Genomic DNA, 25,229 nt, shown 5'->3' with positions numbered 1-25,229 from the left:
AGACCAGTTGTAACACACGGCACTTTCATCCCCTTCAGCCAATTATAGTTATAAAATATCTTTCAACAGTGACTATATCTTAGGTAAATAGGTTTAACTATACAGATCAATTAAAAATATGTTACAGTGGAGTAACTGTTACAATGTGTTTCCAACTCCAACAGAAGGGGAAGCCCAAGGACACTATTAACAGTAATTCTTGCTCTGTTACTATAAATATGAAGAATTTGGTGTTTTATGAGTGAATTAATGAACTGAATTATGAAGACTCTACTATTTCAATGTCAATACTCTAAAACAAATCTTCGTGGCTCCATCTTTCCAGAACTATTGCCTTGAGATGTTTATGGATTTTTGCCCAAATCCCAACTATATCTGTTTGTTTAGTGATTGACAATATTGCTTCTTCTCCAGAGTATTTTTGCCTTTCTAGGCAGAATTACTCAGTCCTCCTACACCGGTTAGGCAAGATCTCTATTCAGGCTCTTACACTGAACATAATTACTTGTTTACATGTCTCTCCTCTGGTCTGTGACCTCCTTGATCTTATATGCTGCTCCTTATTCCTTACTAGTTCCAGGCATCTAGCTCACGGCTTGACATCGATAAATTTCATGGAGTTAAATTTAGTTTTAATATAGTCTAAACAGTGTTTCTCCAAGTGTGATCCTGCTATCACCTGTATCAGAATCACCTGGGTGTTTGCTAGAAGTACAGATTCCTGGGCCCAACAGAACCCACTTAAACAGAATCCCCAGGGCAGGGCACAGGACTGGATTTTTAACAAGGACTCTAGGTGATTGTTATGCACAATGAAGTCTTTTGGTAACAGCTTTTGTGAGATATAATTCATATACCATACAACTCACTCATTTAAAATGTGCCATCACATAATTTATTTTTATTTGTTTAATCCACAGAGTTGTGCAACTATCAGTGGTGGAAAGCATGGGGGCAGATGGGTTTGGATTTGAATCTTGCTTTTTTAATATCTATAAGCCTCACTTTCCTCCTCTGTAAGAAAGGAACAGTAATATCTTTCTGAGTTATGATGAGTATAGCTAACATTGAGCACTTTATCATGTGCAAAGCACTGGGCTCTACAACAACCCTGTGAGGTGGCTACTACTACTCCCATTTCACAGATGAAGTTAAGAAATTTACCCATGGCCATACAGTAAGTGGGGCAGCTGGATATGAACCCCAGCAGATTGGCTCTGGAGGCAGCCCTATAGCTACTAGACTCTTCTGTAAGGATACAAGATGGTATATAGAATGTTTCTAGCAAGGATGACATTTTAATTATCTCCCAAATAAACTCATACTCTTTAGTAGTCATTTCTCATGCCTCTCACCACTAGGCAACAACTGTAATTTCTATGTCTACAGATTTGCCTAACTGGACACTTCATATAAATGGCATTATGCAGTATGAGTTCATTTGTGATGGCTTCTTTCACTTAGCATAATGAGTTCAAGGTTCATCCATGTTGTAGCATGCATCAGTACCTCATTACTTTTTAAATTAATTAATTAATTAATTCATGCATTCATTCATTTAATTTATTTTTTGGCTACATTGGGTCTTCATTGCTGCATGCGGGCTTTCTCTAGTTATGGCAACCATGTCTACTCTTCATTGTGGTGCGCGGGCTTCTCTTTGAGGTGGCTTCTCTTGTTGTGGGGCCCGGGCTCCAGGCACTCGGGCTTCAGTAGTTGTGGCACGAGGGCTCAGTATTTGTGGCTCTAGAGCACAAGCTCAGTAGCTGTGGCACACGGGTTTAGTTGCTCCACGGTGTGTGGGACCTTCCCTGGACCAGGGCTGTAACCCGTGTCCGCTGCATTGGCAGGAGGTTTCTTTTTTTTTTTTTTTAGCATCTTTATTGGAATATAATTGCTTTACAATGGTGTGTTAGTTTCTACTGTATAACAAAGTGAATCAGCTATACATATACATATATCCCCATATCCCCTCCTTCTTGTGTCTCCCTCCCACCCTCCCTATCTCACCCCTCTAGGTGGTCACAAAGCACCAAGCTGATCTCCCTGTGTTATGTGGCTACTTTTCACTAGCTATTTTACATTTGGTAGTGTATATATGTCCATGCCACTCTCTCACTTCGTCCCAGTTTACACTTCCCCCTCCCTGTGTCCTCAAGTCCATTCTCTACATCTGTGTCTTTATTCCTGTGGCAGGTGGATTCTTAACCACTGTGCCACCAGGGAAGTCCTGTACCTCATTACTTTTTATTGCTGAATAATATTATGTTGTGTGAATATACTACATTTTATTTATCCATTCATCAGTTGATGGATACTGTGGTTATTTCCACTCTTTGGGCTATTACAGATAATACTGTTACAAATATTTGTGTACAGCTTTTGTGTGGATACTTGTTTTTATTTCTCTTGTGCATATACCTAGGAGTAGGAAGTCTGAGTCATATAGTAACTTTAGGTTTTACCTTTTGAGGAACTACCAGACTGTTTCCTCAGTAGCTGTACCATATTACATCCTTACCATCAAAGTATGACGGTTCCAATTTCTCTACATCCTTGCTAACATTTTCTATCATCTTTTTTATTATAATCATGTGGTTATGAAGTGTTATCTCACTTCGGTTTTGATTTCCCTGATGCCTAATTGTGTTGAGTATCTTTTCATATGTTCATTGGCCATTTGTGTATCTTTTATGGAGAAATGTCTATTCAAGTCCCTTGCTCATTTTAAAATTGGGCTATTTGTCTTTTTATAATTGAGTTATAAGAGTTCTTTATATATTATACATACAAGTCTTTTATTAGATGTATAATTTATAAATATTTTCTCCCATTTTGTGTCATTATCATCTTTTTAGTTTCTTGATGGTGTCCTTCGAAGCACAAAACTTTGAAATTTTGTTCAAGTTCAATTTACCTATTTTTTTCTTTTGTTGCTTATACTTTTGTGTCATATCTAAGAAATCATTGACTAATTCAAGGTCATGAGATTTACATCTGTTTTATGTGAAAAGTTTTATAGTTTTAGCTCTTACAGTTAGGCCTCTGATCCATTTTGAATTAATTTTTGTATGCAAAAATGTAATTTTTGTATGTGGGGCAGGGTCCAACTTCAGGTTTTTTTGCATATGGCTACCCAGTTGTTTCAGCATCACTTATTGAAAAGACTTGCCTTTCCCCACTGAATTGTTTGACACCCTTAGTGAAAGTCAATTGACCATAATGTGTGCCACAGTAAAGTTTTAGAACCATGTGTCTACTGAAATTATGAGCAGACCATTATTTTAAGAGTAATACAAGAAAAGTTATTAACCTTAGACCACTTTAATGATTATTAGTCTTTTTTTTTTTTTTTGGCTGCACCACTTGTGGGGTCTTAGTTCTCTGACCAGGGATGGAACCCAGGCCCTGGCAGTGAAAGCACAGAGTCCTAACCACTGGACCACCAGGGAATTCCACTTTAACAATTATTAGTCTTGAGATGTGTTTGCAATTCCAAATTTGGTGTGTATATGGAAGTTGTGAGGATGGGAAATGGTGAGGTAGGGGTGGATGGGGAAGGCTTGCGCTTTACAACACAAACTATTTAATTCAAGAAACTTACTTGGCAAAATGGTCTTATAGCGATTTTTAGTTCCATGACATGGAATGTCAATTTCTTTGGGATCCACAAAGTTCATTGGTATTTCCTGCAAAAATAAATGATATCAAATACTGTATTTAATGCTGTCACAAAGAAAATCTTCACGGGGGGCCATCTGATCCAGAGCTCTACTGGACTTCAAAGTCATTTATGAAACAACAGACTACCACCTCTGGTTGACCAACTCCCTTCCCTTCATAAACACATCAGCTGCACCCTGACAAGCTGACTCCAAGAAATGGCTTTGTGTGTTAGAAAGCATTATTTGATATGTAGTTCTTAAAGAGACATAGAAAACTTTGGTTAGGTTTTAAGAATCCTGTTCTAACATAATTGCTGGAAATATATAAACAGGCAGCTGAAAAATTGTTTTTTCTTAAACAGTGTATTCAGATTTCTTCCTATCTTTGTGTAGATTCAGTACCAAAAATTTTATTATGATAGATTCTCTTTTAACAATAATTGTGACTCTTTTAGGATTATGAAAACCTTCCTCCCGAAATGGTAAATATAAAGGGCATTTTTGCTGATTTAAGTGATGATGATATGATGCATTTTTTTGGATTAAGAAATGGTTTATAATTGTACTGTTCCATTTGTGATTGTAAATGCAACATTTGTAGTGAAGGGCATTTAGGCACTGTCCTCTCACACTTAACAAGAACACAAACATTTTTATTAAGTCAGAATATATGTCAAAGGATGGAGGAGGGAACAATTAAAGCAGAAGTTGCTCTGTGTGTTAGACAGAAAAGGTGGGCGTCTGATGCTGACTGGGCCAAAGGAAACAAAAAGCCAACGTTTTCAAAAGGGTCTAAACAAATATTTAAGGAGTTGATTATACAAAATAGTATGTTTTCTAACTTAAAATTCTGCAAAGGATTGCTTCGATAAGGTCAATGTGCATTAAAATACCTTTTGTCCTTATATCACATAAAATAATATTTTTGTTATCTACACTTTCTCCTACAGAAAATAGAACTTGACAGCTTAATATTCATTGAAATGAAAGAAATTATCTACAAATTTATTTAAATTGTCCTTGCTTTCAGTCAATCTGAAAATTCAAGAAAAGCCTGACTACTGTGAGTTTAAGACTCGGTCCATTGAGAGGAGTAGCTTACTTTTAAAATATTGTTTCCTAAGCTTGCATTATTTTAGGTATTTACGATATTTATTCCTACTCTCTGCTCCAACTAAATGTTGTAAGTTCTCAGTTCCTAGTTACTAAAATAAGCAAAATTGTTGAATGTTCAGTAGAAACCACATGTTCATGCTTGGTAATTTCCAACAAGTTAGTCTGTTTTAGCAAAGCCGTGAATATCTTTATTCCTCCCCGATCTTTCCTGTTTTCTGACACACACTGACAAATGTGTCATCTTCCAGCATTATCTCTCTCCTCAGCATTCCTTGTTGGCCTCATCTCTCAGGGAAGTAGACTGTGTTAAGGGCTTATCTCATAGAACAAAGAGCTATCTGTGGTTGTAGAAAAGAATACTAGGTGTACCCTTGGCCACTTATGTGATCATTGACTGGTTCTTTTATTCCTCCCAGTTCTCATTTTTTTCATACATAAAAGATGATATGCTATGAAGTCTAATTTTTAAAACAACATGCTTGTATTTTAATAATAGTTGATGAAGCTGATAGATCTAACCTATTGTCTCTTTCATCATTAGGGTGGCTGCAAACACCTGAACTGACCCTGAAGTTGTGAACTTATTATACCCAACAGCTATGGCTTAAATGTACAACTGCTTTAAGATGCAAGGGGTTCTATAAAATGGATATTCCCCTTGGGCAACAATGAGACCTAAGAAGGTCTAATCTGTCTCCATGCTCTCTAGATTGAAATGTGTGTTCATGCATTATCACCAGCAACATTGATGGGTCGGCATCATTTTTAGCTGAATGAAACTCACCATCATTTTTAGCTCACATTGGGTCTTCCTCTTGTGTTCCTTATTTCATTAAATGACAATACATGCACGCTGTTGCTCAAGTCTAAAAATGGGGGTGTCATCCCTGACTTTTTCTTGGCTGCCTTAGCCTATTAAGCCCACTCCTTGTAGGTGCCTATAGATCCTCCCAAATTTTCACTGCTACTCTTTTAGTTTTGACCATCACAGCTCCACAGGATTATCTCTACAGTCTCCAAAATACCTCTTTCTAATGCTGACTCTACTGCAGATAGTGATCTTTTTAAAACACAAGATAAGTCCAAACCCTTAAATATGTATTAAGACTTGGGTTTCTTTTATATCTGAAACTCAGTTTCTGTCACTTCCCACCTTAACTTCAATGCTCCTGTCAAACTGCACAATTTCATTTCCCGAACAGTGACAGCAAGGCTGTTCTTTCATCCTGGAATGCTCAGCTCCTTCTTGTCACTTTGCCTGGCCAGCCCTTATATACTCTGCCTCAATTCACATTCTAGTTTGAACACTTACCAATAGTTGATGAGATGCAGGGTGGATCTAAAATCCTTGCACTTAACCTTTTGAACTATAACCATTTTACCATAAGTTGCCTGAGTGGAAGACAGTGTCATTTTAGAATGTGCCTCTAGTGCCTAGTATATCAAAGCACCTACTGAAGAGTGAATCATAAATAGCAGGCTCACCATGAATTCACTTTGGAGTAAATGTGAACTTGCCACGACGTCCCTGAGCTGTGACCTTGTGAGAATACGGCTGGCTGACTGCAGATACTCCATTGCTACCTTCTCCCGTGGGGTTGGTGTGGCCACAAAGGGTTCAACATTCCCCAAGCTACTCATGTCCAGGGTAAGAGATACGTTGGACCCTCGTCTACATTGGAGAAAAATGTTATTAGGTTTAAATACTGCATGAATTATTGTGAGCATATCAGTTTGTCTTTCTGTACATACATATAATTCAGTGAGAACTATTACAGAAATAAGGACCCAATATCTTCTTTTATGGTACCATAATTGACTATAGCAACTACTCATAGTTTCTTAAGAAACTGACAGTTTTGTTGTTGGAAATAACTCTGAATTGAGAAAATGCACTATAGTTTATTAAGGGGTATAGTTGCTACAGAAATAATAACATGGCTAATAAATTAAGTGAAAAATTTAGGAAAAGTAAACACAGCATTTGAATTGAGGAATGGAGAACTGGCAAATACAGGTCAAAACAAATGTGAGTAGAGAGAAAACAACAAGATACTAGGCCCAGCATATTACTTCCTTTGAATGGTATTTTACATGTATGGAACACTACCTCAGGAAATATTGAAGTGGCTACAGCTTAATTTTAAGAAATGCAAAATTGTTAGAACATACAACAAAAAATCCAGTAAACAAAAACATATCAGGGGGCTTCCCTGGTGGCGCAGTGGTTGAGAATCTGCCTGCCAATGCAGGGGACACGGGTTCGAGCCCTGGTCTGGGAAGATCCCACATGCCGCGGAGCAGCTGGGCCCGTGAGCCACAACTACTGAGCCTGCGCATCTGGAGCCTATGCTCCGCAACAGGAGAGGCCACAACAGTGAGAGGCCCGCGCACCGCGATGAAGAGTGGCCCCTGCTCACCGCAACCAGAGAAAGCCCTCGCATAGAAACAAAGACCCAACGCAGCCAAATAAATAAATAAAATGAATTTATAAAACAAAAAAACAAAAAAACAACATATCAGTTCTTTCCTCCTATGAATCTGCTTCTGGGTGTAGCTTTGGTGTCATTCTATAGTTTGATATATAATGTTGTCATTTTTGTTAATTTCTAAATGGTTTGTAATTGTCGTTTTAATTCTTGCTTTAACTCAATGGTAACATAAGTGTTTGCCCATTTATTGTCCTTATTAATGTCTAGTAAGAGTACATGGAAATCAATGAATGGATTTCTAATTACTGGAATTTCTTGATTCTTTCTTTGAGACAAATACTATAAAAAATTTTCTAAATATTTCATACATACCTTTGCTGGCAGCTGCTTTGGTTATCTATCTATGTATCTATTGACATATATCTCTATATATCATATATAAGCACATATGTACATATATAGCACCTTATATATTATATTATGATATATTATTAAAGATATTATTCCAATCTATTTTTTTCCTTACTTTTTTCCTACTGGATTTCTCATAGCCTGAGATATGTATGTGATTCTTCCACAGTAATGGTTTTTGTTATTTTTCCTTATATTTCTAACAGTTTTTACTTTATATATTCAGCCATTATGTTATTTGAAGAGATTCATAATTATATCTTCACTGTAAATTTTATCAGTATCAAATACTTTCTCATTAATTTTATGTTTGGCCTCACATTTGGCTTTTGCTTCCCAGTTTTATTGAGACCCAATTGACATATGGCATTGTGTTAAGTTTAAGGTGTTTGACTTACATATATTATAAAATGATTATGCACTAAGTTCAGTTAACATTCATCACATCATATAGATACATAAAACAAAGTTTTTCCTGTGATAAGAACTCTTAGGAACTACTCTCTTAACACTTTCAAATACTGTATACCACATAGCAGTGTTAACCATAGTCATCATGTTGTACATTACATCTCTAGTACATATTTATCTTATAACTGAAAGTTTGTATATTTTGACCACTTTCATCCAATTCATCCTCCCTCCACCCCTCACATCTGATTAAAAAAAATAATATTGACATACCTGCTTTTTTTTTTTCTTGGCATGTTCTTGAAAATCTTTTTCTAGTTTCTATTATTATTTTTAACTCTTTTGAATCACTGTACTAGGGATTAGGGGACAGCATTTTGGACACCCCATAAAATATTACCTACCTGATAAGAGGGATGGTTGCCCCCCACCATGTTTTCTTTTTGGTGGCTGCTCGTAGTGACTGACAGGGCTCCCCCCTTTCTTTCTGAGTAGGGGGGAAACAGCTGAGGAGGAGCAAAAGGTGGTTCTCCTTTCAGGCCAAGAATTTTAATCTATTTTTAATGGGAAAGTGGTTTTTAAAGTTTCTCAATCCAGTTCTTTTGGCCTTTAAATTGCAGAAATTCCTTCCTAATTCTGATAATAGTTTGCCTATTGGTCTTAGATTTTAGTGTATTTGTGAGAATTTGACTTTTGCCGGTTACATAGACAGTTGAGTAAGGAGCTGGGAGAAGCAGCTTAGGGGACTGCTAATCAGATGCCATTTTAAACCACTATTCCATTCAGTCCTTTTTCAGCCCTAAAATACAAAAGTATGTACAAACTTGTGAACTGAGGGATACTCAGTGCTACAGTGGTTTAGTAGAAAGTGAGGTCTCTTCTGTCCAGAGTGGTCAGAGCAGATGTATGAATGAGGATGAATTGAGTTGGGTCTTGAAGATAAAAGATAAATTTTGAGTAGATGGTTATTTCAGAGAGAGAGTCTGGCAGAAAAAAAAAAGTGTGGGAGCAGGAAATGATAAGGTATCTTTGAGAAATCTCATATCAGCAGTTTGAGCTAGAGTTCAGTTGTGTAAAATGTATTTTGGAACCGGGGGGCAGGGTTATGTAGGAGAGTTGAAAGAGAAGCAAGAGTCATAGAAACAAGAGTATAAAAAAAGCCTGCCTGAATCCAGAAAAGAGAGAATTCAGAGCATCAAGTTATATCAACCTCTGTTTTGGCTTCTCGCAGCATACTCTGCTGAAACCTGGAGGATTAAAAGCCTCTGGGATCCCTGTCTAAGGTCTTTTTGATCTTATGAGTAAATTTTCTAAGGATTCTGTGATAAACTGAGAGCCATGGAAGCATTTTCATGCAAACTGACTTGGTCAGGAAGAACCACTTTTGTTTGTCAAGGGAAGGAAGAAAGGAAACGAATATTATTTATTCAACATCTACTATTTGCCAAGCACTGTTCTAAGCACTTTCACATATGGTATCTCAATCTTCAGAGCATCCCTCTGACGTATTATTTTCCCCCATTTCACAACTGAAGAGACAACTAATAGGAACGTGATAGCAGAATAAAGATTCAATCCAAGTTAGAACATAGAACCCAAGCTCTTTCTGCTTTGCCACCCAAAAGCAAGGGTAAGGTGGGAAGATTATGTTAGACTGTGCAGTGCCCTATGTAGAGTTGGGGTCTGTTCCTGGGGGGAAAGTTAGGATTACTGAATTATAATGTGGAGACAGTGCAGTATTCAAGGTACGAATTCAATCTTTACAGGCATACTTGTCTGGGCTCAAACCCTGCCTCTCTCACGTCGTTGTGGTGGACCTTTGGTCTGGCTATTTAGACTTGGTACATCTCAATTTCCTCTTCTTTTTGAAATGAATAATTCAGTGTACCTACTTCAGAGGATTATTACAAGGATTAACCAGATAGTTTAAGTAAACTGCTTTTAAATAAGATGCCTGGCTACTAATAAATTTGGGTCATAATGAATAAAGTCCTATATAACTCTCACCTTCTTCTTCTCTAAGAGATCCATTTTAAGAGATCTTCATAAAAACTCGAAAATTCTTTACAGTGAGATTAACATTTTGAAATCAATGGATAGATTCTATAGCTTGTCACTAAAGAAAAACACATCCTTCTTGATAACCTCTTTCTCTTAAAATTTCTTTTTATTATGGCAAAGCCATCTTCCCTGAACCCTAAACAATTCCAGAACACTTCACCTCAGTGCCTCAGACAATGTCTTAAAGTTTAATTATGGAGTCAAACTGGTACAGGCTGTTGACCTTACAGAAAACACTTTCCAAAAAACAGCCCTTATCATGAGGGCTCTTCTATCCTGGCCATGAAATATTACCATAGGATGTCATTAGCTTGGAAAAATCTCTGCTTTTGTTAATTCTTATTTTCAAGGAACAACCAATATCTAGGTTAACTGAAATATAGTGGAATTAGGAAACAGAATCAGTAGAATCCACTTTAAAAGGTGTACACTTCTTAGTCGTGTCTTGGGTTGGAGAGAAGAGGTTAAATACACATCCACATATATTTTAAAGCGTTAATTTTTCTGTTATAAAAATAACACATGGGCTTCCCTGGTGGTGCAGTGGTTGAGAGTCCGCCTGCCGATTCAGGGGACGCGGGTTCGTTCCCAGGTCCGGGAAGATCCTACATGCCACAGAGCGGCTGGGCCTGTGAGCCATGGCCGCTGAGCCTGCGCGTCCGGAGCCTGTGCTCCACAACGGGAGAGGCCACAACAGTGAGAGGCCCACATACCACACACAAAAAAAAAAGTAACACATGTTCATTGTAGAAAATTTTAAACTTAGGAGTTTCAGGGACTTCCCTGGTGGTGCAGTGGTTAAGAATCCACCTGCCATTGCAGAGGACATGGATTCGAGCCCTGCTCAGGGACAATCCCACATGCCATGGACCAACTAAGCCCATGCGCTACAACTACTGAGCCTGTGCTGTAGAGCCTGCGAGCCACAACTACTGAGCCTGCGTCCCACAGCTACTGAAGCCCGTGCCCAGAGCCCGTGCTCCACAACAAGAGAAGCCACCGCAATGAGAAGCCCGCGCAAAGCAACGAAGAGTAGCCTCTGCTTGCTGCAACTAGAGAAAGCCCGCTCACAACAACGAAGACCCAACACAGCCAAAAGTAAATAAATAAATTAATTAATAAAACTTAGGAGTTTCAAAAAAGAAATTAAAACCACTCAGAGTCTCATAAACATCACTAACATTTAAATTGACGTTTCAATTTTGTGATTTTATAGGCAGTACTGGCAGTGATTTATTGTTTTAATTTTTATTTCTTTGGTTATAGATGAGGATAAACACTTTCAAATGACTATTGTTCATTTGTTGGTCATTACTTTTAAGAACTGTCTGTTCATGCTCTTTCTTAATGTTTATATTGTGGCATTAATGTACTTATTATTGATTGCTATGATAAGTAAGATACTATTTTTCAGACCCTGTTGCATATATACATCTTATTGTTGCTTTAAAATACTAAGGATTTTTTTAAAGTATATTTACATTTAGTCACACACATTAAATTCTACAAATTAAATATTAAACTAAAAAGGAAAAGGTATCAATCTTTTCTTTTGTGGTTTCTTGCATTGCTTTAAAATCCATAGAAATTCTTCTCCTGGAAGTTTAGATTTTTTTAAAAAACTTAATCTTTTAATCGATTTATAATTTATTTGTGGGTATGGTAAAGGTAAGGATAACCTAGGTTTTTTTTTTTTTGTCCCCAAATAGGTTATCCATGTTTCTAACACAATTTACTAAACAATCTAGAGAAGGGATATGTTTTATAAATATGGGAATATTAGGTTTTTAACTAGCTATCCCTGACTAATGATCTGGAGGAGAAAATACCAGTTTACTGAACTAAGAGAATGTACTTCTGCTCCACAGTATCCATAAACGAAACGGTAAGAAGTGAGGCTAGAATCAGAAAGACATCTCAAAAAGAAGACAAAACAAATGTAAGAAATTAAGAGAAAATTTAAATTAAGGGATGGGAACAAAAAATCTAAAGGATTTAGAGAAAAAAATCAACAAAAATAACAGAAGGAGATCTGGACCTTTAATAAAAACGGAATGCGGAAAACTAAGAACACAAAGTCTTATTAAAAACTTTGCTTCTTTTTTTGTTACGTAACTCTGGCAAACTGTTTAGAATTTTTTTATACCTTATGATTGCTGTTGGACAAAAGGGAACATAATGAAAAGCTTTATCACACTCCCACTGTAGCACCAATTTTTATTTATGCCAAAAAATAAATAAGAGGGAGGAAATTCAAAAGATACCAATGCAAACAATTGAAGGAAAAAGCAAATTCTTAAGGAAAGGTAAAAGGAATGCAATAAACAGCATGCTAATTACAATTAAGTAAAAAGGAAAACATGTATAAATATTATGGGCCAGGGCCACACATTCATTTCAGCAAGAGAATATAAACATCTGTTGAAATTGTTCAGTTTTTGCCTTACTGCTCCTAATGACCAAGAGGTGAAAAGAAAATACAAGCTAAAAATACAAGAACAGTTGAGTGCTGGAATACCTCAGAAACTAGGCATTTATTTTCCTGGTAGTTGGGGCAATATGCTGGAGTTCAGAAGCTGGATTTAGGCAGAAAAGCTACAGTTTCCAGCATTGTGACCATGGCTCTAATCCTCAGATATGGCTGCTCTTTTTGCGGTACCTTGGCCACCAAGAACAGTGAGACTTCAAGGGTGGCCCCTCATTTTGTGCCCAACAAAGAATGGAAATGGGAGTACGAGAACAAAATGAAACAGTGATCCTTTTGCCTGGAGTCCAGAAAGATGTACTTCTGAAACTACTGAACTATGAAATTACATTTCAGTGGGAAATGGTGGCAGCTGCTTATCTCAAAGTACTTGAAACGGGAATGGAAAAATATGCATCTAAAGATTATAAGAATAATTTAGTACAGAATGAAGGCGAACAGTTCTCTGAGAGCTTTTCCAGTCTTAATTTTTTTTTGTTCTGTCAAAAATATGCATAATTTGTTCAGAGCTGTCTATCAGTATACACATCTAATCCTACATGGTGAGAAGAAAGAAGTTTAATATTGAAGTCCTCTCCAGATCTGAAATGTTGTGAGTCTGAGACCTTCAGGCCAACCTTTCCTCCCTGTGTGTTAAAATCATAATGATCACAAACCTGATAATCTTGGCTTGATTGTAAAGGTGTGCTTAAGACCCCTGCCCACCTACTTGATTTTTCTGAATTTTGCTCATTAAATTTGTCCACATATTTAGTTTTCCAGGAGATTTCTAATAAAGACAAAAGAAAAAGAAAAGAAAAAGAAGTTCTAACTCATTTGAATAACAAAAGAGAAAACATCGAAATACAGAGATGGAATTCTTTACTATGTATAGATTAACTGGCCTCCACAGTTCTTTGAAATTCCAGATTCTGTGATTTTGAAGTTCTAAGGGTAATGGAATTAATTAATGGTTTGCTGTTTCCTTCCATCTCTTTACCTTCAAATAAATTATGTATAGTGCTAACCCCTATCCTGGATCTCTTGACAGATGAGAGGGCAAATTAAAAAAAATGAAAAAAAAAAAAGAAGAGGATATGGAGTGCTAAGTTAAACTGTGACAAATTCAAAGCTCTTGGAAAGTTAAATGGTGACATAAATGCAGTATTACTAATTTCTAGAAGCTGAAATAAATGAATAGGTATTGTGACCGTCTATAATAAAATTTCCCAAAGGAAATCCTGTAGGGAAGACATGTATTAAGTATAAAAGATACCAGGCCCAGGCCCAGGAAGATGAAAAACAAATTTCACTCTAAAGTAAAAAGAAAAATCTTACACTGTAGAGAACATTTTTGGTGTGATAAATGATTGATTTCCCTACTTGAAAGCGCCTGTTTCACTAGGTAGAACACTCCTGACCCTTTTGAGTGATTAAATAAATATTTTTTAATTCATACAATGATATCTGAACTTTTATATATGTACAGCATGAGGCAAAATTTACTACACCCTTCTTTCATTATTTTAAAAAATAAAAATCAAAACAATCATTAAAAAAATAAATTGAACTTGTTACATTGTTCTTTGAGCATTGACCTTGGAATCTGAGTTTAAATCAATGCTCTGCACTTCACTAAGCTCTTTCAGCCTCAGACTCCTTAATCTGCAAATGGGGACAATAATAAAACTCACAGGATTGGTTCACATTTTAAAAGATAAAGAAGCAAAAATACATGCACATTTCTAGCCTAATAACTGGCATATAACATAATATGGAATGATTATAGTAATTAATAATGATCATGTGATAATTCTTATTTCACTCTATGCACACATGGCTGTGTGGCAGCTATATGGCATACACTGATAAACATTTGAAGAAGGTAATGTTAGGAAAGTTGGTTAGTGATGAAGAGTCAGTAGCAGTGTTACATATGCAAAGGTCACCTACGTTGGGAACATTTTTCATTCCTCAAGCCCTTAAAATTCTTACCTTAATAACTTTTTTCAGATTCAAAAATAATGCATAGTCACCATGAAAATTAAAAATATAGATACAAGACAGAAAAATATCCTAAAATACCAACAGGAAGAGTAATTGCTAATAACATTTTAAGTGTCTGTCCTTCAAGTTTTAAACATGTATATATGCATGACAAAAATCTAGATTTTTTAGCCTATATATTTTTTATGGCTTTTTAAAAATTTAACTAAATATATCGCAATATATCACAAATATATTTATTTGTGTCTTGTGTCTTCAAATTTATTTACACACGAATTGCCAACACTATATAGCACTCCATTGGATGTATGTATCAGTCTGTATGTACCCCTAGGTCTGAAGTGGGTTTCTTCTAGACAGAGCATATATACAGGTCTTGTTTTGGTATCTATTCAGCTGGTCTAGGTCTTTTGGTTGGAGCATTTAATCCATTTACATTTAAGGTAATTATCAATTTGTATGTTCCTATAACCATTTTCTTCATTGTTTTGGGTTTGTTATTGTAGGTCTTTTCCTTCTCTTGTGTTTCCTGCCTAGAGAAGTTCCTTTAGCATTTGTTGTAAAGCTGTTTTGGTGGTGCTGAATTCTCTTAGCTTTTGCTTGTCTGTAAAGGTTTTAATTTCTCCGTCAAATCTGAATGAGATCCTTGCTGGGTAGAGTAATCTTGGTTGTAGGTTTTTCTCCCTTTCATCACTTTCAATATGTCCTGCCACTCCCTTCTGGCTTGCAGAGTTTCTGCTGAAATATCAGCTGTTAACCTTATGGGGATTCCCTTGTATGTTATTTGTTGTTTTTCCCTTGCTACTTTTAATATTTTTTCCTTGTATTTAATTTTTGATAGTTTGATTAATATGTGTCTTGGCATGTTTCTCCTTGGATTTATCCTGTATGGGACTCTCTGTGCTTCCTGGACTTGATTAACTATTTCCTTACCCATATTAGGGAAGTTTTCAACTATAATCTCTTCAAATATTTTCTCAGACTCTTTTTCTCTTCTTCTTCTGGGACCCCTATAATTCGAATGTTGGTGCGTTTAATATTGTCCCAGAGGTCTTTGAGACTGTCCTCAATTCTTTTCATTCTTTTTTCTTTATTCTTCTCTGCAATAGTTATTTCCACTATTTTATCTTCCAGGTCACTTATCCGTTCTTCTGCCTCAGTTATTCTGCGATTGATCCCTTCTAGAGAATTTTTAATTTCATTTATTGTGTTGTTCATGATTGTTTATTTGCTGTTTAGTTCTTCTAGGTCCTTTTTAAATGTTTCTTGTATTTTCTCCATTCTATTTCCAAGATTTTGGATCATTTTTACTATCATTATTCTGAATTCTTTTTCAGGTAGACTGCCTATTTCCTCCTCATTTGTTATGTGTGGTGGGTTTTTATCTTGCTCTTTCATCTGCTGTGTTTTTCTCTGTCTTCTCATTTTGCTTAACTTACTGTGTTTGGCATCTCCTTTTCACAGGCTGCACATTCGTGGTTCCCATCGTTTTTGGTGTCTGCCCTCAGTGGCTAAGGTTGGTTCAGTGGGTTGTGTAGCCTTCCTGGGGGAGGGAACTAGTGCCTGTGTTTTGGTGGATGAGGCTGGATCTTGTCTTTCTGGTGGGCAGGTCCACGTCTGGTAGTGTGTTTTGGGGTGTCTGTGACCTTATTATAATTTTAGGCAGTCTCTCTGCTAATGGGTGGGGTTGTGTTGGTGTCTTGCTTGTTGTTTGGCATAGGGTGTCCAGCACTGTAGCTTGCTGGTTGTTGAGTGGATCTTGGTCTTGTTGTTGAGATGGAGATCTCTTGGAGATTTTTGCCATTTGATATTATGTGGAGCTGGGAGGTCTCTGGTGGACCAATGTCCTGAACTTGGCTCTCCCCGCTCAGAGGCACAGCCCTGATGCCTGGCTGGAGCACTGAGAGCCTGTCATCCACACCACTCAGAATAAAAGGGAGAAAAAAAGAAAGATAAATTAAAATAAAATAAAATGAAAAAGTTATTAACATAAAAAACAAAAAATAAGTATTAAAAAATTTTTAAAGTAATTAAAAAGAAGAAAGAAGAGAACAACCAAACCAAGAAACAAATCCACCAATGATAACAAGCACTGAAAACTATACTAAAACAAACAAACAGACAAACAAAAAAACCAGACAGACAGAACCCTAGGACAAATGGTAAAAGCAAAGCTATACAGACAAAATCACACACAGAAGCATACACATACACACTCACAAAAAGAGAAAAAGGGAAAAAAAAAATGTATCATTGCTCCCAAAGTCCACCTCCTCAATTTGGGATCATTTGTTGTCTATATAGGTATTCCACAGATGCAGGGTACATCAAGTTGACTGTGGAGATTTAATCCGCTGCTCCTGAGGCTGCTGGGAGAGATTTCCTTTTCGCTTCTTTGTTCGCACAGCTGCTGGGATTCAGCTTTGGATTTGGCCCTGCCTCTGCGTGTAGGTCGCCTGAGGGCATCTCTTCTTCACTCAGACAGGATGAAGTTAAAGGAGCAGCTGATTAGGGGGCTCTGGCTCACTCAGGCCAGGGGGAGAAATGGGTACGGAGTGCGGGGCAAGCCTGTGGCGGCAGAGGCCGGTGTGACATTGCACCAGCCTGAGGAGCACCATGTGTTCTCCTGGGGAAGTTGTCCCTGGATCACGGGACCCTGGCAGTGGTGGGCTGCACAGGCTCCTGGGAGGGGACGTGGTGATAGTGACCTGTGCTTGCACACAGGCTTCTTGGTGGCTGCAGCAGCAGCCCTAGGGTCTCATGCCCATCTCTGGGGTCTGCGCTAATAGCCTCAGCTTGTGCCTGTCTCTGGAGCTCCTTTAAGCGGCGCTTTTAATCCCCTCTCCTCGCGCACCAGGAAACAAAGAGGCAAGAAAAAGTCTCTAGCCTGTTCGGCAGCTCCAGACTTTTTCCCGGACTCCCTCCCGGTCAGCTGTGGCTCACTAGCCTCCTTCAGGCTGTGTTCACGCAGTCAACCCCAGTCCTCTCTTTGGGATCCGACCTCCGAAGCCCAAGCCTCAGCTCCCAGCCCCCGCCCGCCCTGGTGGGTGAGCAGACAAGCCTCTCGGGCTGGTGAGTGCTGGTCGGCACCGATCCTCTGTGCGGGAATCTCTCCGCTTTGCCCTCCGCACCCCTATGGCTGCGCTCTCCTCTGTGGCTCCGAAGCTCCCCACCTCCGCCACCCGCAGTCTCCGCCCGCGAAGGGGCTCCTAGTGTGTGGAAACTTTTCCTCCTTCACGGATCCCTCCCACTGGTTCATGTCCCGTCCCTATCTTTTGTCTCTGTTTTTTCTTTTTTCTTTTGCCCTACCCAGGTACGTGGGGAGTTCCTTGCCTGTTGGGAGGTCTGAGGTCTTCTGCCAGCATTCAGTAGGTGTTCTGTAGGAGCTGTTCCACGTGTAGATGTATTTCTCATGTATTTGTGGGGAGGAAGGTGATCTCTGCATCTTACTCTTCTGCCATCTTGAAGCTCCTCCTCCACTTGCAGAGTTTCTGTTGAAAGATCAGCTGTTAACCTTATGGGGATTCCCTTGTATGTTATTTGTTGCTTTTCCCTTGCTGCTTTTAATATTTTTTCTTTGTATTTAATTTTTGATAGTTTGATTAATATGTGTCTCGGTGTGTTTCTCTTTGGGTTTATCCTGTATGGGACTCTCTGTGCTTCCTGGACTTGACTGACTCTTTCCTTTCCCATGTTGGGGAAGTTTTCGACTATAATTTCTTCAAATATTTTCTCAGACCCTTTCTTTTTCTCTTCTTCTTCTGGGACCCCTATAATTCAAATGTTGGTGCATTTAATGTTGTCCCAGAGGTCTCTGAGACAGAGGTCTCAATTATTTTCATTCTTTTTTCTTTATTCTGCTCCCTTGCAGTTATCTCCACTGTTTTATCTTCTAGCTCACTTATCCATTCTTCTGCCTCAGCAATTCTGATATTGATTCCTTCTAGAGTATTTTTAATTTCAGTTATTGTGTTCATCACTGTTTGTTTGGTCTTTAGTTATTCTAGATCCTTGTTAAATGTTTCTTGTATTTTCTCCATTCTGTTTCTGAGATTTGGGATCATCTTTTTTTCATTACTCTGAGTTCTTTTTCAGGTAGGTTGCCTATTTCGTCTTCATTTATTGGTCTTGTAGGTTTTTACCTTGCTCCTTTGTCTGTAACATATTTTCTTGTCGTTTCATTCTTTTTTTTTTGATGGGTGGGGCTGTATTCCTGCCTTACTGGTTGTTTGGCCTGAGGCGACCAGCACTGGATTTTGCAGGCAGTTGGATAGAGCTGGGTCTTGGTGCTGAGATGAGGACCTCCGAGAGGCCTCACTCCAATTAATACTCCCTGGGGTCTGTGGTTCTCTGTTAGTCCAGCAGTTTGGACTCAGAGCTGCCACCTCAGGAGCTCAGGCCCAACCTCTGGCCTAGGAACCAAGATTCCGCAAGTGGTCGCTGGGGATTCCTCCCATCCCCTTAGGTGTCCTTGGTCCCCCACCAGTGCCTGGTAGGTGCCCTAGTTGTGTGGAGACGTGAATTCCATGTCCTCCTAGTTCATCATCTTGACTCTGCCCTCCAATGGATGTGTCATAGTTTACTTAACTAATACCTTATTTTTGGACACTAAGTTGTTTTCAGTTTTTCACCATTATAGACAAGACTACAAATCAATATCCTTGAATCTAATGTTTGTACCTTTCCATGATTATTTTTAGGTCAAGGAGTTTTAAAAACTAACTCAAAATCTCTGAGTTTGGATAAATCACTGGATACATGGAGAATGGAAGAAACATGAAGACTGACTCTTGGGGCTCACTGACATTGAATTAGCTTAGACCCTCTTCATCTCTTGTTCAGACCTTTGCAGTAGCTTCCTAGCAAACTTTCCTAACTCTAAAATCTCCTAGTCCAATGCATTTTGTTCCAGATTTCACCAGAATGATGTTTGAATACTGAAAATATGATAATAAAATCCATGTATAGCTGCCCTTGGACATGAATTGCTTTCTCATCTATTCTCTGTATATTTCCCCAGCCTCATCTCCTCTCACATCCTTATCTAGATCTGTGTTCCAGGCAGGCCAATCAACCTGCAACTCTGCTTTCTATGTCTGAAATGCACTTGCCCAAATGCTATGGTCTTTTCCCTCTGAATCCTCTTAACAATTTTTTTCCAAAATGTCTCTAGTAATATCATATTCACTAGAAATGATATATCCTAAAGTGTGAATTCCTTGAGGGCAAAGATTTTGACTTTAGTCTTCCCTCTGTATCTAGTCTTGAACACATGGAAAGCAACACCTTTGTCATATGCCTGTATAAATAGTTGCAAATGAATTGGTTACGGTAATTCTATGTGTAATTACTGTGCTCCGCTGGCTTTTCCAACCCTCTGAAAACAGGGGAAATGAGAAATCATGTTAAACAGGAGTTTGAAAATTTAAAATGGAGAGCCAAGCTTATTTAGGTACTGTAAATGTTACAGTGGATATTTAGTTTGAGTCTTAATGAATATCAATGACATCTGAGCATTAACATCCTAAAGTGCTATGGTGATTTCATTTGTAAAAAAGAGAAAAAAAAGTAGTGCTTTGTCTTGTATCCAAGTATGATTAATTTTTTCTCTTTTTTTGGCATTTGGTATTGTTTTGACTGTCACTCATGGTGAGGAGGCTGTTTCCCTTTTAACAAAAGAACAAAATGATGGTAGCTCTAATTTTAGTTCCCAAGTTTACTTTTTCCAAGTTCATATGTTAAGAAAAAGATGATGCTGAGGAAACATTAATAAGTGTCAATGAATAAACCATTCTTTCTGAAATGAGAAATCTTTCTTTGAATTTTAGCTGATTTATATACAAACATACATACATACACACTCACACAATGATGTTTTCTAAGTAACACAATACAATTAATAACTCCCTGTCTCTTGAAGTAACCAATTACCAAAGAACCCTTTTAGTACTGAACATTACAACTGAATTAAATACATTTGCTTACTTTCAAGACCAGAAATGACACACATGATTACAATGATCCATACAGCCCAGCTAAAATGCCAATCATCAAAAAATATACAGCTTCTCAGATTCTTTAGTTTTTTAAACAACATCTGGTGGTTCAGCCCAAGTTTTTTAAACCAAACTCTGCAATTCTTACAGAAATCTAGCTGCTTTTTAGTTTAAGACTACTTTTTAAGTTTTAACTAGCAATGAAGGCACAGTTTTATACCTCAGTTGTACAATATGAAATATAGCTATAAAGCAACATAACTGATATTGCTAAGTCTGTATGTAAGAGAATTTAAGTGCAAAAATGTAGTAGAGCTGTAAGTATTTTCACCTCTGGCTGCAGCTAGAGTGAATGTTGATAGTACATCTCAGGAAAGAAACCTACATAGAAGATTCAAATATTTTGCTGCCTGTTATAGAATAGAATAATGACTAGGAAGTTATAGGGGTAGAGAATATTTATTTATCTTTAAGAGCACATTGCTTTATACCAAACCCTTGAAGTTCCTTTTAATCGCTGGAGAAGAACATTCATAAAATTAAAATTTCACAAAGAAAAATGTCACATGTAATGGGAAGAATTAGATATTTTGAAAAAGTAATTCAATTTAATGTCTATCTGAAAGCTTCTAGAAGTCCTTCTCAGTTATTTGATGTGAGAAGCAGGTGTCTTAAGTCTTTAGCTGGAGTCCATCATGGTCTCCCTTTACCTAAAATGAACTCAGCCAAAATTATGAAAATCTACTGCCTCCAGAGCTTCCCCAGATGTTTATCCAAGAACAGTAATTTATTTAAATATACATTCCTGTGTTTGTTCAGTGTTCATTTAAAAGTGCACCACCCAGCAATGCAGTCGTGGGCTTTGGTCAGTTCAAATGCTTTAGGAATAAACCAGGATGATGGTGGCCAGCTAAAGTCATTGGCCTTTCACCTTGGAATTTCGGAGTAGGGAGTTGCTTCCTCTTGGCCAGTGAAGAGTAAATGATTTTGCTGGGTTACTTTGTGACCATGGATTTTATCTAAAGTGCCATCAATTCTCAGGTGGAAGGAAGGCCTCAATTACCTGGAAGAGTTGTGTTAGTGATAAACGAAGAGAGTGGCACTTGATCATGATGAGCTCATTCTTGCCAACATAAATACACAATCATGTTATCAGTCACAAGGATAGATGTTTAAATATAAATTATTGAACAAAGTTTCTAATAGTTAAAACAAGACTTCCCCCCTCAAGTAACTGGGGTTTGTTGATCTGATGCCATTCATAATAATTCATTTTTATTTCTGGGTCTTCTCTTATCCACTGTCAGATGAAATAAGTGCAAGATAACTCTGAAAATAGAATAGCCATTCACCCAAGGAGAGATATCATGCATACCAGACAAAGTAAAGAATTCTTACTTTGGATTCTGTGTTTTATTATCTATATTATGTTCAAGGAGCAGATGGACTGGTAAAAAATAAATATTTCTGGAATGCAAAATGCCATACACATTTTTAAGAGTGAACTGAAATTTGTCATGTAAAGGATACTTTTATACTTGTTGTAGGAAATACATCCCTTTCCTTTTCCATAAATAAAAATGTTCTAAATTAGCACATTTCAACCAAATCAAATAAAGTGAAAAAAATGTCAGAAGCACCATCCAACTAATTTTCTAGAAATAGCCAACATTTTGCTATAAAATTAAAGTTATATATACTTCCCCCTTGTTATTGAGGTGTAATTTACATACCATAACGTTTGCTTTTTTAAAGTGTGCAATTCAGTAGTTTTTAGTACAGTTTATATGTTGTGTAAACATCACAATAATCAATTTTACAAGCTGACCCTTGAACAACATAGGAAAATCCATGTATTTATTGAAAAAAAATCCTTGTACAAGAGGACCTGTGCAGCTGAAACCTGTGTTGTTCAAGAGTCAACTGTATAACATTTTCCTCACCCCAAAAGGAACTCCCTACCCATTAGATATTACTCCCCATTCCTCCTTTTCGCAGTCCCTGGAAACCACTAATCTACTTTCTGTGTCTATGAATTTGCCTATTTTGGACATTTCATATAAATGGAATCATACAACATATGGACTTATGCATCTGACTTCTTTCACTTAGCTTAATGTTTTCAAGGTTCATCCATGTTGTAGTAGCTATCAGTACTTCATTCTTTTTTATGGCACAGTATATTCTATTGTATGGCTATACCACATTTATTTATTCATTTATCAGTTGATGGACATTTGGATTGTTTCCACTTTTGGCTGTTATGAATAATCCTGCTAGGAACATTTGTGTACAAGATTTTTTGTCTGTGGCCATATGTTTTCATTTCTCCTGTGTATACAGGTTGGAGTGGGATTGCTTGGTCGTATGGTAACTCTAGGTTTAACTTTATGAGAAACTGCGAAATGTTTTTCCAAAGTGGCTGCACCATTTTACATTTCCACCAGCAATATATGAGGGCTCTAATTTCCCCACATCCTTGCCAATGCTTGCTATTGTCTATAGTTTTGATTGAAGCTATCCTAGTGGGTGTGAAGTGGTCTGTTATTTGGTTTTGATTGCATTTCCTTAATGACTAATGAGGTTGAGCATCTCCTTATGTGCTTACTGGTGACTTGTATACAGTGTCTTCTATGGAGAAATGTCTATTCAAACCCTTTGCCCATTTTAAAACTGGGTTATTTGTTTTTTTATTTTTGAGTTGAAAAGTTATTTATACATTCTGGATGCTAGACCCTTATCAGATATATGATTTGCCAATATTTTCTCCAATTTTGTGCATTGCCTTTTTATTTTCTTGAGAGTATCTGTGATCGTTAATTTTATGTGTCAGCTTGACTGTGCCAGGGGATGCCCAGATATTTGGTCAGTCATCATTCTAGGTGTTCTGGGGTGAGATTAACATTTAAATCAGTTGACTGAGTAAAGCAGATTGCCTTCTTTCCCTCCATAATATAAGTGGGTCTCATCCAATCAGTTGAAGTTCTGAGTAAAACAAAAAGGCTGACTTCTCCTAATTAATAGAGAATTCTTCCTGCCTGACAGCCTTTGAACTAGGAAATCAATTTGTTCCTGCCTTTGGACTTGAACTGAAACACTGACTCTTCCTGGGTCACAAATCTGCCAGCCTACATACTGGAACTACGTCAGCTCTCTGGGTCTCCAGCTTGCCTACTCACCCTACAGATCTTGGGACTTGCGAGCTTCCATAATCACGTGAGCCAATTCCTTATAATGAATCTCTTTATATATATATATATATATATATATGTGTGTGTGTGTGTGTGTGTGTGTGTGTGTGTATAAATACATCCTATTAGTTGTTTCTCTGGAGAACCCTGACTTACATACTCTCTTTTGAAGCACAAACATTTTTATTTTGATGAAGTCCAAGTTACCTATTTTTTTCTTTAGTTGTTGTGTTTTTGGTGTCATAACTGAGAAATCATTGCCTAATCCAAGGTAATGAAGACTTACGCCTATGTTTTCTTGGAGCTTTACAGTTTTAGCTCTTATATTTAGGTATTTGAGATGCAGTAAGGCAGAAAGATACATACTTTGGGGTACCATTTGTATAGAGTTTATGAAAAATTATACTATATATTGTTTATATTTTATATATTATTTATGATATACACTATATATTATGCTATATATATGATACATATTTATCAAGTAAAAGTGTAAGAATAGTTATGGGAGCGATTAAACACCAAATGTAGAATAGTGATTGTCTTTGAGGGATAAGGAGGGGAATTAGATTAGTTAAAAGCAACCAGAGTTCCTATTGTATTTATAATAAAATGTTTTATTAATTAAGCTTGATGGTAGAAGCTTAGATTTCATATTGTAATACTGTATATATTTGTAAATGAGATATATCATAATAAAAGAAGCCAGTGTAATATCAAGAATCACATGAGGGATGCTAATTAAAGCTATGTCCGCGTAGCATAGATTGAAGTGTAGTTTTGTCACTGCTTGGTTATTCTTACATAGACACTCAAGGCTATATTCCTGGCCTTAAAGACTGTGTCTACTTACATTATCATTCAAATAATGTGGTTACTGTTCCACTTCCACTTCATTTTATCTTGAGTAGACATACCTATGCTATAAATATCTATTAATTCAAAGAAAGCAATAACTTATTTAATTTTGAAAACATTAACAATTATAAAATTAATATGTACTTATAGTAAAGTTTTCAAATAAAAAAATGGAAAAAAAAGTGCCTTCCCCCTTAGTTCCTCACATCTCCTGATTTTCTGGTTCTACTTTTCAGAGCTCACCACTGTTCAGGTTCTTATGTACTCTTTCTGAAATTATCAGTGCATTTACAAAGAGAAACGTGTATGGTTTTTAAAATATATTGGATCATAAAATTTCATACAGTTTTGCAACTATTTTTCCATTTTCCATTATATATTAGAAAGCTTATCTTATTAGAGTAACAATGTAGATTTCATAAATAATAAATATATGATGATGTATATGTGTTGATGAATATCTAATGATAGCTATTTACCTCCAATTCTTTTTGCTATTAAAAACGATGTTACAGGGCTTCCCTGGTGGCACAGTGGTTAAGAATCTGCCTGCCAATGCAGGGGACACGGGTTCAAGCCCTGGTCTGGGAAGATCCCACATGCCACGGAGCAACTAA

General features: G+C 37.1%; 1 protein-coding gene across 1 annotated transcript in view; it reads right to left on the bottom strand.

Annotated features, from left to right (window-relative positions):
- PTPRR (protein tyrosine phosphatase receptor type R) overlaps positions 1–25,229 on the bottom strand; it is a 290,101-nt gene that overhangs the window by 40,197 nt on the left and 224,675 nt on the right. Inside the window, exons 7-8 of the mRNA XM_060112268.1 lie at positions 6,267–6,453; positions 3,605–3,689 (exon numbers count right to left, since the gene is read on the bottom strand). Coding sequence (XP_059968251.1) covers positions 3,605–3,689; positions 6,267–6,453 — 272 coding nt within the window. The remainder of the gene's footprint in view (positions 1–3,604; positions 3,690–6,266; positions 6,454–25,229) is intronic.

This window comes from Mesoplodon densirostris, chromosome 11 (assembly GCF_025265405.1).
Source record: "Mesoplodon densirostris isolate mMesDen1 chromosome 11, mMesDen1 primary haplotype, whole genome shotgun sequence".
Lineage (NCBI taxonomy): Eukaryota > Metazoa > Chordata > Mammalia > Artiodactyla > Ziphiidae > Mesoplodon > Mesoplodon densirostris.
Note: the sequence above shows the minus strand (reverse complement) of the source record. Positions and strands in the feature narration are given on the sequence as shown.